Raw genomic sequence first — 17,879 nt, 5'->3', positions numbered from 1 at the left:
GCTATTAAAAAGTAATATCCCATAGAAAGTAAATAAAATTCTCAATATATGTTAAGTTCTTTTTTAAAAAAAAAAAAAAAAAAGGAGGGGCGCCTGGGTGGCTCAGTGGGTTAAGCCGCTGCCTTCGGCTCAGGTCATGATCTCAGGGTGCTGGGATCGAGCCCCGCATCGGGCTCTCTGCTCCACAGGGAGCCTGCTTCCCTCTCTCTCTCTCTCTCTCTCTCTGCCTGCCTCTCTGCCTACTTGCGATCTCTGTCTGTCAAATAAATAAATAAATACTCTTAAAAAAAAAAATTAAAAAAAAAAAAAAAGGAGTAAAACTAAGCATGCTAGCCTGTGTAGTTTTTTGCCCCACTTACTATTTATTTACCTTGGCTTTGTTAGTCTGGAAGGTTTCTGAATGCTCACACTAAAAGCTTAAGAAACACGTACAGCGTAACAACTGAATATTCAGAAAATTCTATCCATTACCTTATTTACTGGGCAGTGTAATTAACAACACTTAGTAACAAAACATACTATATACAGAGCATTCAGTATGTGTAGGCATAGCACTAAGCAGCTTCTCTCATTTAATTTTCTCATTTACTACTTACAGTAAAGGTGTGAGGTAGGTCAATCATTATCTCACTTTGCAGAGGAAGACTCTAAGGCCAGAAGAGGTTAGGCACCTTTTCCAAGGCCACAGAGCTGACAAATGACACAGTTGGAATTCAACCCTTGTTTTCTCAGACTCACAGCTGGGAATCAAATCTTGCTTTCTCAGACTCCAAAGTCCTTACCACTGGGATTCCTTCCAGAGATACGAGAGCCTCTGACAGACCCACTGACTGAGTCAGAGGAGAGAACCACTTATTGCCGTAGGAGTCTGGACCTGGGACTTCTGATCAAAAGGAGGAAACAGAAGGAACTAGGAGTAAAAGAGCCTCAAAAATCAAGTGATATTAAAAAAAAAAAAAGTGAGTTTTTCTGAGAAAGCTTTCAAACAGGGCAGGGACATAGCAGGAACTGTGAGGCAAGAGGCAAAAGTGAATATCGTAAGCCCAGCGACATATTTAGCTTGACTACTTTCAGTATTCTTGGATTTCTCTCCCTCAGTTTCAGGAAAATCCCTTGGGAAAAAATCCAAGTGGTTCTAGCCATGCTGGTAAAATTTGTGTTATGGTCATAACTGACCTGGGATTTTCAAGAAGCAGCACTCGGGCCACAGCAATAATGCTGGGGAGACAGAGCCTGACAGCCCCTGCTGCAGGACCCTGGGGCACTGCAGTTTTGTGACCTACCCTGCCTCGGTGGCTGGATCAGTGCCAAAGAAGATCCTGGCACACACAGGCTGGTCACAGACTGGCTCCTTATGTTTCTCAGCCATCAGAAAGGTTGTCGATCACGTTAACCCAACTACCCCGCTGGCACCACCAATCGGTTACCATTGCTGTTAGAATGAAGGCAAAGCTTCTCACTATGTCCTCTAACGCTTACTCTAACAGCCCCCACTCCTCCGGCTGCAGGTCCCTGCCCTTTTTAGTCCTTCACAATTGGCATCACTTCTCCTTCCACTGGGTCTTTGTAAATGAAAGTTCCTTCTGCCAGGAAAGTTCTCCTGCCCTCCTTCACCTAGATTAACTCCTCACCAGAGTTCAAGCTTCCTCTGGGAAGCTTTCCTTCACCAGAAGAAATTCACTAGGGGCTTGAGGATTCTCTTTACCCTCCCTTGCTGACCTGTCACAGCTGTAATTTTTCTTTCTCTCTCTTTCTTTCTGTAATTTTATATTTGCACAATCAACATCTGAGTAGGCTTTAAGCTCTGTGTAAGTATTTTTGGTTTACCACCAATCCATCAGGGCCTAGCAAAGTGTCAGCACATAGCAGACACTATTTGTTGAACGAATAAAGGAGGTAATTCCATTTTTATATTATTTTTTTCAAAAGAAGGTCAGTTCTCTGTTTATAGGTTTATTATAACTGCAATTAACTATTAACATTTGCCTAACTCTTTACCATTTACAAAACACTTATGTGATATTCAATAAGTGCTTTTATTGTTCATTAAGTACTTGCTAACCAGCACATGAATGATGATGAACAACTGCAATGCTCTGCCATCTATATAACTCACGGTGAAGGGACCAAGGCCACACAGACAAGAAGCAGTAGGGCAACACTAAAGGCTCCATCCCAGGGTTGGGCTCCCTTTCAGGGACATCCCTCCTCCCTACATGCCACCCCCTTAGCTGTTCTCTGCTTCTGCACCTGGCCAACCACCTGACTCTGCTGGGCTTCTATGCAGCTGACTATCTGCTTCCACAACTCACCTAATTACGAAGTTCAGAAAAAGCTGCCAATCTAGTCTTCCCCAACTACCTTCTATCACCAGGGAGCAAGTAAGCAGAGACCCAGTCACACACCTCTGCAGAACTGCTTACTTGGTGCTTCAGCATGTGATCTGGGCCTTTCCAAAGGGACTTGTTTTTCTCTGCAGAGCTAAACACTGGGAACTGTATTTCAAAGTGCTTAGTGGGGCCCCCATTAACATGATTTGGAGACTAACATTAATATGATTTGGAAACTAAGACTCAAAGAGGGAAGTTCTGTGACTTATTACGGGTCCCAGAGCCAGTCTGAAGTGGAATCCAGATCTGCTCATTCTAAAAATCTTGTATTCTTTCTGTAATATTCCACTGCCCTCTGACATCCCAGCATTCAATAAGTCCATGGATGTTACACCCCAGCACTCAAAAACGAGTGTGATGATCTTAAGGAACTCTCATAAGCATCAAATTAGAAGTGTGATGCCAGTTAGGCCTTGACCTTTGGTCTAGAATAAAACTTGTTTCAATCAACTGTAAACCACAAGGACACTTAAATATTTACTGGTTAAGGGAGCTGGATGTTTGGTTGCTCTGATGCCATCATTAATATCTTCCCATCCAGCCCAAATGATACAACAATCAATAAACAGACAGCCTCTCTGAGGACCTGAGACAGCCAAATGTATTTACCAGCCAGGGTTTTTGTTAATTAGATAAAATCCCTGGATCAATGTGCAGAACATTTACCTATGCTGTAGCTGAGCACATTCTGGACACCTTAGTCCTGGCACAGGGACAGCAAGTGCCTCAAGCCCCAAGCTGGGGCATCCAGGGACAAGAACCAAACCAAGCAATCGATGTAAAGCTAGAACAAATGTGTTTAACTCTCAACAAAATCTAACTCTTTCTTCTTTCCTGAACTGTAAGCCAAATCAGACTTTTTTCCAAAGGCATCTAGTAAACAAGTCTGAGCTGGTATTAATTCCTTGATTTTCTAAAACCATGAAACCAGAAATCAAAATGAGATAACAAAACAATTGCCTGGATGGCTTAGTCAGTTAAACATCTGCCTTTGGCTCAGGTCATGATCCCAGGGTCTTGCCCCTCTGCAGGGAGCCTATTCCTTCCTCTTCCTCTGCCTGCCATTCCCCCTGCTTCTGTGCTAGTGTGCAGGTGCTCTCTCTCTCTCTCTCTCTCTAATAAATACATAAATAAATCTTTTTTAAAAATCTCCAAAGTGATCACTGAGATGTTCTTTTTTTTGAAAGGCAACATGGTATATACAGTGGGAAAAGTCAGAATGACGCACACATTCTACTGCCTAGTTGAAATCTTCACCTGAGTATCTCACTAGCATGTCAACTTTAGCATGTTTAAAACTGAGTTCATAATCTTTTCCTACCAACCCAGTAACACTTTCATCTCAGTGAACAGCATCTACAGAGCTGAAATTCATTCTTAATACCTTCTTCTCCCTAATCAGTGATATCCAATTCTATTCATTCATTCAACATTTATTAGTACATATGACATATCAGGCACTGATAGCGCTCTAACCACTACCCAGTCCTGTCTAGCTTACTTCCTCCATCTCTGCTGACATCTTAGTCCAAGTCATCACCTGCCATCAATCTCTTCTAGACTATTTCAGTCACTTTCAACCAGTCTTCCTGCATCCACCATGGCTCTCTATCCAATCTATTCTCCATGGAGCAAATAGGGAGATCTTTTACAATTACAGATCTACATCATGTCACCAGGTCTTTCTCTCGTTTGTGTGTGCACTCTCTCTCTTTCTCTCTCACACACACAAGTGTACAGGGTTAAAATTCTTTAGTGGTTGCCCAGTGATCTTAGTAAAAATAAAAATCCTCACCATGGCCTAAAACCCAGTGTGGTATGGTCCTTGCTTAACTCTCCAGCTTCAGTTTATGTCACTGAGCCCTTGCACTCTAGAGTCCAGTCAGATTGGCCTTTTCTCAATTCTTGATGTCTTCACATCTGTTCTTGACTTAGGACCTTCCACCCTACTGCTCCCTCCAACCGAATGTAATTCCGCATTTGTCTTCATCCTTCAGAGCCCACTTCAATCTCATGTACTCCAATGCTTTCCCTTACTGATATATACCCTCTCCTCCACTCCTCCTAGATCCAAGGTTAGATTCCCAAGTGCCTTGTCTTTCCCTTTTTAAACAAGTTTGAAGATATAATTAACATACCATGTAATCCACCCATTAAAAGTGTACAACTCTATCATTTTCAGTATATTCAGAGCTGTACAATCTCAACTACTAACCCAGAACAGTTTCATCATCCCCAAAAGAAATTCTGGACCCATTAGCAGTCAATCCCTATTTCCTCCCAACACCAACCTCTCCAGTCCTTAGCAATAACTAACTAATTTATTTTCTGTCCCTATGGATTTGTCCATTCTGGACACTATATGAATTGAATCATACGGTATGTTAAAATCTTTTGTCTGACTTCCAGTTAGCGTAATGCTTTCAAGGTTCATTGACGTTGTAGGATACAGCAGTACTTCATTGTTTTGCACTGATGCATAATATTCTACTCTGTAGCTATGCCGTATTTTTATACCACTTATGGACTTTGGGGTTGTTTTCCTCTTTGGGGTATTATGAATAAAAATGCTATGAACATTAATGTTCATGACTTCATTTCTCTGGGTTATGTACCTAGGAGAAGACTTGCTGGGTCATAAAGTACCTCTATGTTTAACATACTGAGGAAATGCCAACCTTTTCCAAAGTAGTTCCACCATTTCACATACCCAGCAGCAATACGGGAGGGTTCCAATTTCTCCACATCCAACAGACACTTGCTATTATCTTTCTGCTTACAACTATCCTAATAAATGTGAAGTGGTATCTCATTGTGGTTTTGATTAGCATTTCCCTAATGTCTAATGACGTTAAGCATCTTTATGTGTGGGTATTGAGTATCATGTGTGCTCATTTGAGTATCTTTTTTAGAGAAATATCTATTCAGGTTCTTTGTTCATTTTTTTAAAAAGATTTTACTTATTTATTTAATAGAGAGAGAGAGCACACAAGCAGGGGGAAGAGCAGACAGAGCAGGCAGAGGGAGAAGCAGGCTCCCCGCCAAGCGAGAAGCCCGATATGGGACTCGATCCCAGGACCCCAGGATCATGACCTGAGCTGAAGATAGCCACTTAACTGACTAAGCAACCCAAGCATCCTTTCTTTGTCCATTTTTAAATTCAGTTATCTTTATTGATGAGTCAAAGAGTTCCTCATATATTCTGGGTACAAATCTCTTATCAGAGATATGATTTGCAAATATATTCTCCTATTCTGTGGGAGTCTTTTTCACTTTCCTGAAGGTGTCCTTTGAACACAAAGTTTTCAATTTTGATGAAGTCCAATTTATTTACTTTTCTCTCTGTCTTCTTGTGCTTTTGATGCTATATCTAAGATGGCTTTGCCCTAACCCAAGGTCACAAAGATTTACGTGTTTTAAGAGTTTTATAGTTTTAGCTCTTACATTTAGGCCTATGATCCATTTTGAGATAATTTTGGTGTATAGGTGAGGTAGGGCTCTAACTGCATTTTTTTGTATGCGAATATCCGGTTGTCCCAGCAGCATTTGTTGAAAAGACAAACTGCACTTCATTTTTAAGTACAAAATTTTGTCTGTATAATTAGTCACTGGCTCCCAGTTAGACTGTTAAGTACCAAGAGGGCAGGGTCTGTGTTAATCTTTTCACCACTGCATTTCCAGCATTCAGCCCAATGCCTAGCTCCTAATAAGAACTCACAAACCTTGGTCAAGTGATGTATTATCCCTGTTATTAAGAAATACTCTACAAATCTATGGGTTATAGGTATTATCTCCATGTCACCTAAGCTCATAGTAGTTAGGCAACATGTGCCTTGTTTTGTTGGGTCTCAATTTTGACTCATGTGCCCCATCCTCCCCTAGGAAGGGAGTTAGTGAGCTCCTCCAGGACAGGAATTGCTTCTCCTTCCTCATGCTGTTGCCACCAACACAAATTTAGCTCAGGGCTAGGCACAGAAGACAGGCTGGAGAGATGATGACTGAGAGACAAATGGACAATGCCTTCCATGGCCAGGTCCCTCCCGTTCTCCAGTTCCTCCTGACCTCACAAACTGTGATCAAGCAACACCAAACAATATATAATTCCCCCTCCCCACCATACATCCTAGGCTGTCTCTTGCCTCCGTGCTACCACTCACGTGGCCCCGTTCGCCTGGAATACCTGCCCCTTCTATATCTGAAGCCCTACAGATATTTAAAGCCATTTCCTCTAGGATGCTTTCTCTGGTCTCACAGGTTGGTTAGAGGCATCTTCTGGGCTCCTGTCTCACAGCACTGATCATGCTATGTTGCCACAGTCTCCCCCAGTCTCCTGCATTAAGGGCAAGAATCATGCCTGGTCAGGCATCCCCTGTGCCAAGCACAGGACCTGGCATATGCTCAGTAAATTTTGTCAAATGCTCAAATAATTCTGAAAAGGGCAGGCAGTCTGAGGTTCAAGACTGATATCACAGGCCTCCTTCATTAGACAATGTTCAGGCTGATGAACAACAGAGTTATGCACTCAGCAGAGAGGTCCAACTCCCTGCTGGGAGAAGGGAAATGGGTAGGGGTGTTATCTTTCACTCAAGTTTGTTCTGAAGGAAATGTGATATCCATTGGGAGAATAGGAGGCCTCACTTTTCCCAGCCCTGAGAGCTCCTCACATAGCTCAGCCCAAGCCTGGACAGATGTGTCTTCAGTCTGCCCTATGCCCTAGGTTTCGGGTGAGTGGTTCCTGCATCCAGAAGCCAGGCCTGGGTACAGGCTGAGCCCAGGAGTCAGGCCACCTGCTCATGATGCTGACAGGTGGGACAGGGGCCCAGGACAGGGCTTCCACTCCTGAGGAGTCAGAGCTAAACATACTAACAAGGTTTAAGTGCCTTGGAGGAGGAGGGAAATGGTTGCCACACAGAGAGAAAGGAGAAGAGAAAGAAGGGAAGAGGAAGGCATCCAGCTTTCTTCTAATATAGCCAATGGAAGTATGGAAATAAGACTCCGGACTGCCTGCTTCAAGTTTACTGAAAAGTCAGTAAAAAAGCAACTTTCCCCAAGTTCTGTCAGAGTATGAAATGTGGGGAAACAGACCTGTCCCTGCCCTGGGGAGGCATACAATCCAGTGGTTTAAGGTGAAGTCTAGCTCACATCCTTCTTAATATCAAGAACAGAATGTGGCCAGTGGCAGATCTTTCCCTGCCCCTCTAGCCAGGCAGGCTCACACCACACACAGTCAGCAAGCACCACATAAAACAGGTCAACAGTGTCCCCACATCAGGGTGATTGTCCAGAGCTGCTGGCTTAATCATCTCATAAGGTTGTCTGTAAGGAGTCCTGATTTGGGGAGCAGTGAACCTTGCTGCTTTTCCAGTTCATGGACTGAGTGCCTCCTCAGTCCTGACAGTCAACCCTAGTTCTCTCACCCAACCTCCAGCTTCTCTCCTGACAAGGATCATTCTCCTGTCGCAGACTGGCCTGGCCCTTTTCAGAGGACTTTCATACCCTCCCAGACCAGAAGAGAGATGAGGCAAAGGAAGGGGAGATCACCATGGGAGGAGTCCAAGAAGGCTTCATAAGGGCTGTAGCACTTGAGCTCAGTCTGGAAGGATTTAAGCAGAGGGTAATGAGCACAGAGTACAGAGGGGTGGTTTGTGTAGAGGGCTCATATCCAAGACCTAGGAACTTCAGATTCCAGAGTGTCCTTAAAAAGGAGGATGAAGCCCTTCCCCTTTAATCAGAACCACCTCAGGCTGCTGCCCTTCACCATCCAGAGCCTTCCTAAGGCTCTAGGGCTAAGGAAGATGGGGGGACACCAAGGCAGACACACAGAGCTCAAAGCCTCAGAGTGGGCAATGGGAAAAGAACGTAAAGGACAGATCTAAATTTTATTCCAAAAACTGATATCATAAACAATACTGATTATACACTTGATGACCTAACCATGCATAAACTATGTTTAAGTAGTTTTTAAAAATTGAGAATGGGACTCTATCCTGCTATATAGGAAGGTCTCTTGGGAGGAACTAAAGGCAGGATACACAGGAAGAACCTAAGAGCAGCATGAAGCGCCCATGCAGAGTCTAGGGCATAGAAAAGCTGAACAAAGACCGGCTGTAGAATTCAACAGAACTTTCTTCTAGCAAGGGTGGTCAGGCTCTCCCCACCTCCACCTCTAGACCTATCTCTGGTAGCAGGAAAAACTGTAATTGATAGGTTACAGGTCTGCTTACTTGAGACCAGAGCCTGGGTCACCCCCTATCTCCAGGGCCCTCCAGCAGAGGACTACGCATTCATTCATAAGCAGGAACTATTTGGGGTGAGGAAAAGGGAGGAATGTCCTAATTCAGGCCTTTATCTTCTAGAATTTGTCTTATTGAAACAGGCTCTCCCCACTTGTTTATCCTTTACCCTTGTGAATGATCCTAATTAGGTCATTCCCCTGCTCAAAGACCTTCCATGTCTCCCCACTGCTTATAGGATAAGAATATGAGACTCCTTACCATGGACATTCCAAGCTTTGCACATTGGCTTCTCTCAAACCACTTGCCCTCTTGCCCCATACCCTGCAACGCTGCACAAGTACCACCTCAGCAGCACCAGCATGACCCTGGGCCCAGCAGCCAGCCAGCATCTCCCATTCCCTGCCTTTGCTCAGTTTGTTCCCAACTTTTTGCTTCAGAATTGGGGGGACTTAGGGGGGCACAGGAGGTAAGAAGAGTAGGGGTAAGATTGGTGTGCTAAAAGTTAGGCTCTGTGCCTTGCTCATCTCTGACTCCCTTACAAGGGGTGAAGGGAGACTGAGTCATCATGGCCAAAAGAGATGCCTCGACTAGAGGCAGGAGAAAAGCAGCTAGAGACTCAAGATATGCATGAAAGGCTCTTACAAATGCTATCCACACAGCAAGAAGGAATGTTCCGCATCACACGGATCAGATATTCAATCACTTTCTGCATTCTTTTGACAAGTGTTTAACTGCTATCAGAAAAACGTGTATTTCAAAGAGCTAAAATAATCAACATTCAAGGGCTTAATGAACTAGGGTAAACTCAGCCTCCCCTGGGTGACAGCAAAGTGATTCGTGGCATTGCTGCTTTACCAATACACTGTCTAAACTTTGCCAGAGGAAAGCAGCAGCCTGGCAATCCTCTGCAGGAGAGCTGACCAATCACTGACAGGTGATTTGAGGGTCAGCAAAGGCCTGAGAGGAGGGAGCAGAGCCAGTTTTGCCCCCTCACGCCCTTGTACTGCAGCAGAAGGAAGCGCGGCTCAGCTGTTTCTGGGGAAATGAAGACGCCACACACAGCTGGCAGTTATGAATGGCTCTTATAACAACAAGCTGACATCTGTGCTTGGTTTTTAAGATGCATCATTGCATGTTTATTAAACTATTGCTCCATCATATTTATTTGGCTACGAAACAACTCCCAGCCCATACTTCCAAAAGTAGTTTATTAAAAACTAAGCCTTGAACATTAATACTCAAAAGCACCCTTGAGAATCAATAATAATGCTGCAGATAAAATGAAAGGGAATCAAAGCAGTAAGTCTTAGTGGGGGTTGCAGATGACTTTCAACACTTTCTTGTATGTTCAGGCAGCTGGGATGAGGAGGAGCAACAAGAGTGTGGCACTGGATACAGGGGTAGCCACCCCAAACACAGGACTTCCTGTCTAAAATGTGGACATGGTAGCAGAGAAAGGGGGCATCCTGTGACCACCTCGCTTTATACAAAGGGCCAAGAAAGGCCAAGATGAGGCCCAGTGCAGGCCACTAGTTTGACCAAGAATAAAACCTCTGCCCCTAACCAACAGCCCCACACTGATGCTCTGGGCTGGTTCTGGTCTGAGCATCTATCCTGGACACAGACTGCCCAGCCCTGGCACCAGGCTGAGCCCCAACCTGAGTCCTGTCCCCTGCCCAAGAACAAACCTCACATCTAATCTGCCAGTGGTCCTAAGGGGCCCAGCTAAGCCAGGCAGGCTGGAAGAACGCATTCAGCCCCCAAGCAGGAGCCCAGCATGTGCACCCCAGCCCTTCAGAAAGACCTTTCTAACCCCAGAAGACCCGTCAGAAAGGCTTCTTCCAGCTCCCCACCAAATCCCCAAACCTTTCCACAGGTGCCAACCTGTACCCCATCCAGCAACAAACAATAACACATGGGGCCAGTTCCACAAACATATAAGAACAAATAGGAAGACTCAGTAAAGAACCCACAGGATGATGGGACGTCTGGGTGACCTCTGCCTTCGGCTCAGGTCATGATCCCAGGGTCCTGGGATCGAGTCCCGCATCTGGCTCTCTGCTCAGCAGGGAGCCTGCTTCCCTCTCTCTCTGTCTGCCTCATTGCCTACTTGTGATCTCTGTCTGTCAAATAAATAAATAAAATCTTAAAAAAAAAGAAAGAAAAAAAAAAAAGAACCCACAGGATGTGGAGGGGACTCTAAATCATGACCTGCTAAAAATAAGACAGGGGGAAGATCCAGCAATGTTTGGGGCCAAGAACAAAGGAGATACAGGGCTGACTCCCTACTTTAAAAAACCTAAGCCAAGAGACTCCAAGTGATTGTGACTATAAGGAAGTTACAGGGTTCACTTCCCAGATGAGTGTGAGGATATTCTCCTAGGCAGGACTGAGGAAGGCGTTTGCCCAGCTCAGGCCCTCTTGTGGGAGACAGCAAGTCCTGGGGATCAACACTCACCTGCTGACTTCTTGGACATTGTTGGTACGAGCAGCTTCCATCAGGGCTGCATCTGAAAGGAAAGGGGACACTGGTCAGACCCCTGGCCAGGACCTACCCTCAGAGCTAGCTGCATGGAGGCCCCATTAAAACAATGGAAATGGAAGCACTTTGGAAACAAGGGCTTTGGGATGCCTGGGTGGTGCAGACTCTTGGTTTCGGCTAGTCATGATTTCAGGATCCTGAGATCGGGCCCCACATTAGACTCCAGGCTGAGCACAGAATCTCCTTGGGTTTTTCTCAAGAAAGAAAGAAAGAAAAGGAAAAAACATGGCTTTAACAAGGGAAATGATGCCAAGATATATAAAGAGAAAGCTGATCATCCCCAACCTAGGCGGTAGCCACTGTAAACCCATCTTCCACATCCATTAGAGCCCAAACCGTAACTTTTTTTTTTTTTTTAAGATTTTACTTATCCATTTGAAAGAGAGATCACAAGTAGGCAGAGAGGCAGGTAGAGGGGGAGGGGGAAGCAGGCTCCCTACTGGGCAGAGAGAGCCTGATGCGGGCCTCAATCCCAGGACCCTCAGATTATGACCTGAGCCCAAGGCAGAGACCTCAACCCACTGAGCCACCCTGGTGCCCTCAAACCATAACTCTTATAGTGCAGGTGATCCAGGTAAAGTGCTAGCAGCTATGCATGGCCTATGCAACCTGATATGTGAACCCCTTCACTCTTCATTAGCTAGAAAGCTCGGACTAGTATGTTTCATGTGGCTGTCATTGTTATTAATCATCCCCCTACCTTGTCCCACTTTCTCCCCCAACTCTGATTTCTCAGGCTAGGTTTGAATCTCATGTCACAAGTCACCAACCCAGCACAGAGGAACAAGCAAGGGTGTGGGCTCCTCAGTTAAGAGCCCTGACCAGGAGCCAAGAGGCCCAACTGTCTGACCCCGGCTCCAGGGACTGTGGCAGCCCCTTTCCTCTCAACTCCAGCTTCCATGACTATAAAGTAAATGCAATAATCCTTGTCCTGGCAAAACTCACAAGGATGCCAAGGAGGTGAAATGATGGTTGAAAAATTTCCCAACTCCTTGGTGCCAAGCTCAGCAAAGGGAGACCCAAAAGAGAGGGTTGCAATTCCTTAGATCAGAAAAGCAATGCTAAGCCTGGCCTCTCCTGAGCAGCCTGCAGGCTGTTGGCACCACCTTGTGGCCATAAGGAAAAACTGCATGACTCGAAAACTAGCAGAGGCAAGATTTTTTTCAGTCATGGAGCCCTATGTGCCTAGCAGGGTTCTGAACACGGGAGAGACTCATACCGAGCCCCGCCTCAGGGATTTCTCAGCCCAGCCAGAGACTCACCCAGCAAAACATGAGAGGAGGCATTGCAGTAAGGTAGAAAGAGCAGAATATGGAGACAGACCTGGGCTCCCACCCCAATTCCGCCACTGACTTGCTGTATGTCAAGGCCAACTCAACTAACCTCCTAAGCCTCACTTTCCTTATCTGCAGAGCAGGGATAAGAGAGCCATCTTGTCATGCATATGCAAAGCAGATCTGTGGTTCAAACATTAGTGTCTCCAACCCACGTGCCAGCCTAGACTCCAGAGTCAGAGGTCTTTCCTGGTTATCTTCCCTCATGGCTCTCTAAGCACACATCCAGGGGATGCTCAGGCAGCCCTCGGTTGAAAGGGGAACAAAGCTTCCTCACAGATCACTGTATCTACTCCTCCCTCACTATGAAGAAAGAAGTGGCTTCTGCAAGGTCACAGAGGGAATGAGGAGGAGCTTGAGAATCAGGGCCTCCTGGCTCCTACAGGGTACAGTTTCTACCACACTGTATGGAGGGCCTGAGCTTATAACTCCAAATCAGGGTACAGCATAGCTAGCGAAATCTGAAGGGTTGGAAGTGAACATGGTTTTTCGTCATTACTTTAGAAAGCAGACAAAGTCCACACTGGAGCCCCCAGGAACCTCTAAGACAAGACCCTGGACACCTCCCCCAATACATCTAAGCATACTAGCATCAGGACACTCCCCGCTCATGAACTTGCCATGGCGCTTCGCAGCCTACAGGACAAATTCCAAACCCTCCAATAACCCTCCTGACATCCAGGCCCCACTCCATCTGCTCTCACCCCATTCCAAAGATCCCCTGTCCTCCAACGAGGCCAGCTACCCTTTGAGCCCCTGCAAACACCATGCTGACCTATGACTCCCATATCCATGAAGCCTTTGCATGCAATACAATCCAACTCAAGACACATTTATGGAGTACCTACTAAGTTCCAGATGCTATGGTGGGCAAACAATGTGAAAGTATTAGGGACAGGAACTTCTATCAACCTGAAAAAAAAGATAAGCTGCATTCCTTGCTCTCATGGAGCTCACAATGTCACTCTCCCTTTCATCTCTTGCCTCATCCTACAGAACTCAAGCTCAAATTCCCACCTTCCAGAGGTCTCCTATCTTCCAGGAATGCTTTCCTGACCCTGCTGGCCCTCCAATCACCCAACAAAACATTGTCAGACCACTCACCAGACCCACAGGCCTAACTGCCTGCACTGTCTCCTTAAATGACTTTGTGCTGTTAGGAGTTCCACACCTCCCAAAATTGGGCTCACAGAGGGTATTCAAAAAATGTCCAAAGTTATAGAATTATAGCATGTCTAAGTTAGAAGAGCCCTTAGAGTCTCTATTTCAACATCCTCATTTTGTAGATGAGGAAACAGGGCCAGTGAGGATGAGAAGCAAGAATCCAAAGTCACAATGGGACTTAGAGGTAGAACCAGAACAAGATCCCAGACGTCCTTACCCCCAGTTCAGGACCCTTCCTTTACAGCTGGCCACATCCTGCTCGATAAACTTAGTTTAAGACAGTCCCCACTTTTGCTCCCAAGTCTCAGAGCTTGGGATGCATGAGACCTATGAACACCATGCTTCCTGCCTTCCCCCTGAGGAACTACTGAGAACCTGCGAGGTTGGACTCACATAAGCCAGAAGTCTGGCTGCCTGCTCTCCCAGTTCCTGCTCAACTCCCTTGCACCCAGGTGAGATGCCAACCTGGGTCAGCCAGCCCCCATGGTTGCTTTGGGTCTCTAAGGATCCAACTTCTTTGTTTTTCTTCTCCTGCCAACTGCATGGCTGGGTAAGATCACCTCACACCTGAGACCAGGGACAACAAAATCCCTAGGAGGCTGATGGGCAGACCCAGACTGCTGAATTCAAGACTCAAAATAACAGCACTGTAAGAGTACTGAGAAATCATTCTTTACTGTGTAAGGGCGGAACCTGAAACCAGAGAGGAGCAAGGGGTGAGCAGTGGCAAAGGTGGCACTGAAACCAAGTCTGTACTCCTTTCTTGGGCCACCTTTCTCGGGAAAACTTTTTCTAAACTATCTAATAGTTGCCCTTAGAACACACAGCAGTTTCTTGGGAGACCACTTAAGAGAAGAATTCGAACAGGCAGAATATTAGTGCATAAAAGGCCCACACTCTAATTTTAGAATGTCTCAATGTTTCCATTGTACAGATGGACAAAATAATGCCCAAACGAGGGAGCTGATCTATGATAGGAAGTTATCCAACTCAGAGGCACTGAGTCCTCCAGTTCACCAGCCTGCCCCAGTAACCAGACGATGTCTGAGTCCCTACAGGCCTGAAGCTCTGCTGACCTCAATCTATAAGCAACTCTGGCCCTCCAAAGATACGGAGTCGGGTCACTCCTCCCGCCTCTGTCTTCCTCGAACCCAGACTGCCCCGATAATCACCCTTGTTAGACGGGTTCTTGCTGTAACAGTGAACCACAAGCGCGGTGGCCAGGGCCCATATGCTCAGTCCGGCCCTGCTGGGGACCCCGTTCCAGCTGTCCTGTCCCGGGAGTGTTTCTTCTGGGCTAGGAAGGCGTCCAGATGTTGCGGATACGAGGCACGAGGTCTCGGTGAGTCCTCCCTGGCGCCCCCAGGTGGCTGCCCCTTCATGGGGGAGGAAGGCTGGCGATGTTCCAGGGCGCCCCCCGACGGCTGCCCTCAACCATTGCGGCTGCCCGCGGCCCGCGGTGGTCACACTCGAGCTGGAGGCACTTCCATGACTCCGGAGCGAAGAGGACCTAAGCAGCTGGAGGAGGAGCCGCGGCGCCAGCGCTGTTTTCCTCAACACCAGGGACCCCAGCATCGTGACAGCTACTTCGATTACCCCCTGGTGCCGGCCCCCGTGCTGGCCGCGTCCAACATGGCTGCCGCGGCGCGTTCGAAGACGCCGCGAACGCGGTGGAATACCGCACTACTTCACGGGAGTGGTAGTCCATAGCCTTAGACTTTTCCGTAGCTGGAGAACAAATAAACTACATTTCCCAGAAAGCTGTGGAACTTGCGTCACAATGACCGTCGACTTAGAGGAGCCTAGTGCATGTTGGGAAGTGGAGTTTGACTGAGGGGGCGTGGTAAGAGGGGAAATGCCTGGGTAGAACGTAGAGATTAGAATTGAAGTTCGATTCCCAGAGCCTTCTGCCAAGTTTAGTCAAAATACACGACGCAGGCAGACGCCTGGGTGGCTCAGTTTGGTTACGCCACTCCCTTCAGCTGGGGTCGTGATCCTGGAGTCCCAGAATCCAGTCCGGAATTGGGCTCCCTGCTCAGCGGGGAGTCTGCCTCTCCCTTTGACCCACCCCTCTCTCGTGCCCTCTCTCTCAAATAAATAAAAATCATTAAAAAAAAAATTTTTTTTAATGCGACACAGGTTCTGACTACTGCAAGTTAAACAGAGATCTGCAGTAGAAAACTTTTATGAAATGTATGCTTATTTCTTTTAGCCTGTGTCTCTTTTTAGCCTGCGACAGCTTTTCAAAAAAGAAGTCTAGGGGAACCAGTACACCTGTAATAACAATTCTCTTTATATTTTTACGTAGACTTCCTTTCGGTTGAAGAGCTAACTCCCAGTCTTGTTTTCTCACTTGTGTTATTTTCGAAGGGGTTTCACGTGGGTTGTCGCATCGTACCTCATGACAGCTGCATGGGGAAGCTGGGCAAGAAATGTTATTCCTGTCTACAGGAAAGGGAATTTCAGCTCAGAGGTGGAAAAAATTGCTAATCCATCAATAAAAAAAGCTCAGGTCTTCTAACTCGGAGCTCAGTTCCGGCACCCCCATTTCTTCCTCTCTTTTCCAGACAGCCCACAAGCAAAGGAAGAAGCTATTTTATGCCAGTCCCATCTCTTCTGCCCTTCCTTCTCTCCTCCAACTTCATGTCATCAGAGCCTTCTCTGACGATTTTATTTAAAATAGCAATTCTCTTTCCCACATGCTTCCTATCCTGCCTAATTTTTCTTCACAGCACTTACCACGTGATATACTGGAAATTAGTTGTTTATTGTCTCACTCCAATAGAACATGAGCCCCACAAAATAGGGACTTTGTTTTTTCTCTCTTACATTACTAGCACTCAGACCAATGTCTAGAACAAAAAGAGCTGCTAAATAAATATTTCTTTGGTAAAAGGATTACTCCTGCTTTATTATCGTGGGGAAATGAATATAAACTTTGGAGTGCAGGCAGACCTTGATTTCAATTTTGACTCTTGAATTTACTAGATGTATGACCTTGGACAAACCTCCTTATTCTTACCCTTTCTCATTGTTAATTTCCTCATTATTATCAAAAATAATACTACTTACCTTCAAGAGGATTGCTTGTTTTAAATGAGGTAATATGGAGACCACCACCGTCCCTGGCTCACATTAGGTCTTCCAGAAATGGCAGCCAGCAGTGTTTTCCCTGCTCTAGGAGTGCATTGGATTCCCTACTCTAACCTTCTTTTTATGTTTTTATTTAAATTCCAGTTAGTTAACATACAATATAATATTAGTTTCAGGTGTACAATACAGTGATTCAGCACTTCATGCAACCCTAGCACTCTCAGCAAGTGCCCTCCTTAATCCCCATCACCTGTCTCACCCATCCCCCACCCACCCATCTCCCCTCTGGGAACCATCTTTTGTTCTCTATAGTTAAGAGTCTGTTCTTGGTATGCCTCCCTCTCTCTTTTTTTTGCCCTTTGTTCCTTTTTTTCTTAAATTCCACATCCTAGTGAAATCATGGAAATCATTTAGAAAAGATAGATTTTTTGACTCTACAAAAAAAATAATTCTGATACTGAAATATATACAGTGAAAAATATACACAGTGAAAAAATGACAATATGGGAAAATATATATTCGCGCCACAGTGATGAAATGGCTAAGTAATATAGAAAACTCCTATATAATAAGCAAAAGGCCTACCACACAAGAAACAAATGGACAAGGGCAAGGCCTTTGCTAGCTTATACTGCGCCTTTGTGCAAAGTAAAGAATGGGTCTCCCTGAGGATGAATTAGAAAAAGAGGCCTGCACAGTGCGAGTGATTAGGTGTGCAGGGCGCTGCCAGATTCCACATTCTGCTTCCATGAACTACATATCCCAACTTAGCCTCAAACAAAGTGATGAAGTTCTTGAACCTAGGTGAGGTTCGGTGGGGTGAGGTCCAGAGCTGATGACCAGGAAAGAATTCTTGAGACATCTTTGGTGCAAAATGGTGGTTTATTAAAGCACGGGGACAGGACCCGGGGGCAGAAGGAGCTGCTGCTCAGGGGATGTGAGGAGTGGCTGGTTATATACATAGGAGTTGGGTAGGTGAGGACAAAGGGGTGTTCAGAAGGGCTATTGGGGTAAAGAAGATTGTCAGGATATTGAAGGCCTGGTTACAATCAAGCCAAGGTCGCTTTCCCCGATAATGAGGCACTAACATAAAGACAATTGGGAGTCTCCTGGAGGAATG

The 17,879-nt window shown here is 45.8% G+C and overlaps 1 protein-coding gene across 2 annotated transcripts in view; it reads right to left on the bottom strand.

Annotated features, from left to right (window-relative positions):
* CLPB (ClpB family mitochondrial disaggregase) overlaps positions 1-15,415 on the bottom strand; it is a 142,212-nt gene extending 126,797 nt beyond the window's left edge. For both annotated transcript variants that reach the window (XM_082749889.1, XM_082749890.1), the window contains exons 1-2: positions 14,839-15,415; positions 11,085-11,136 (exon numbers count right to left, since the gene is read on the bottom strand). In XM_082749889.1, coding sequence (XP_082606015.1) covers positions 11,085-11,136; positions 14,839-15,241 — 455 coding nt within the window. In that variant the 5' untranslated portion in view covers positions 15,242-15,415. The remainder of the gene's footprint in view (positions 1-11,084; positions 11,137-14,838) is intronic.
* Positions 15,416-17,879: the final 2,464 nt, after the last annotated feature.

Source organism: Mustela nivalis (genome assembly GCF_964662115.1).
Source record: "Mustela nivalis genome assembly, chromosome: 9".
In the NCBI taxonomy this organism is placed as follows: domain Eukaryota; kingdom Metazoa; phylum Chordata; class Mammalia; order Carnivora; family Mustelidae; genus Mustela; species Mustela nivalis.
The sequence above is the reverse complement of the archived record's forward strand: the minus strand, read 5'-3'. Positions and strand labels throughout refer to the sequence as shown.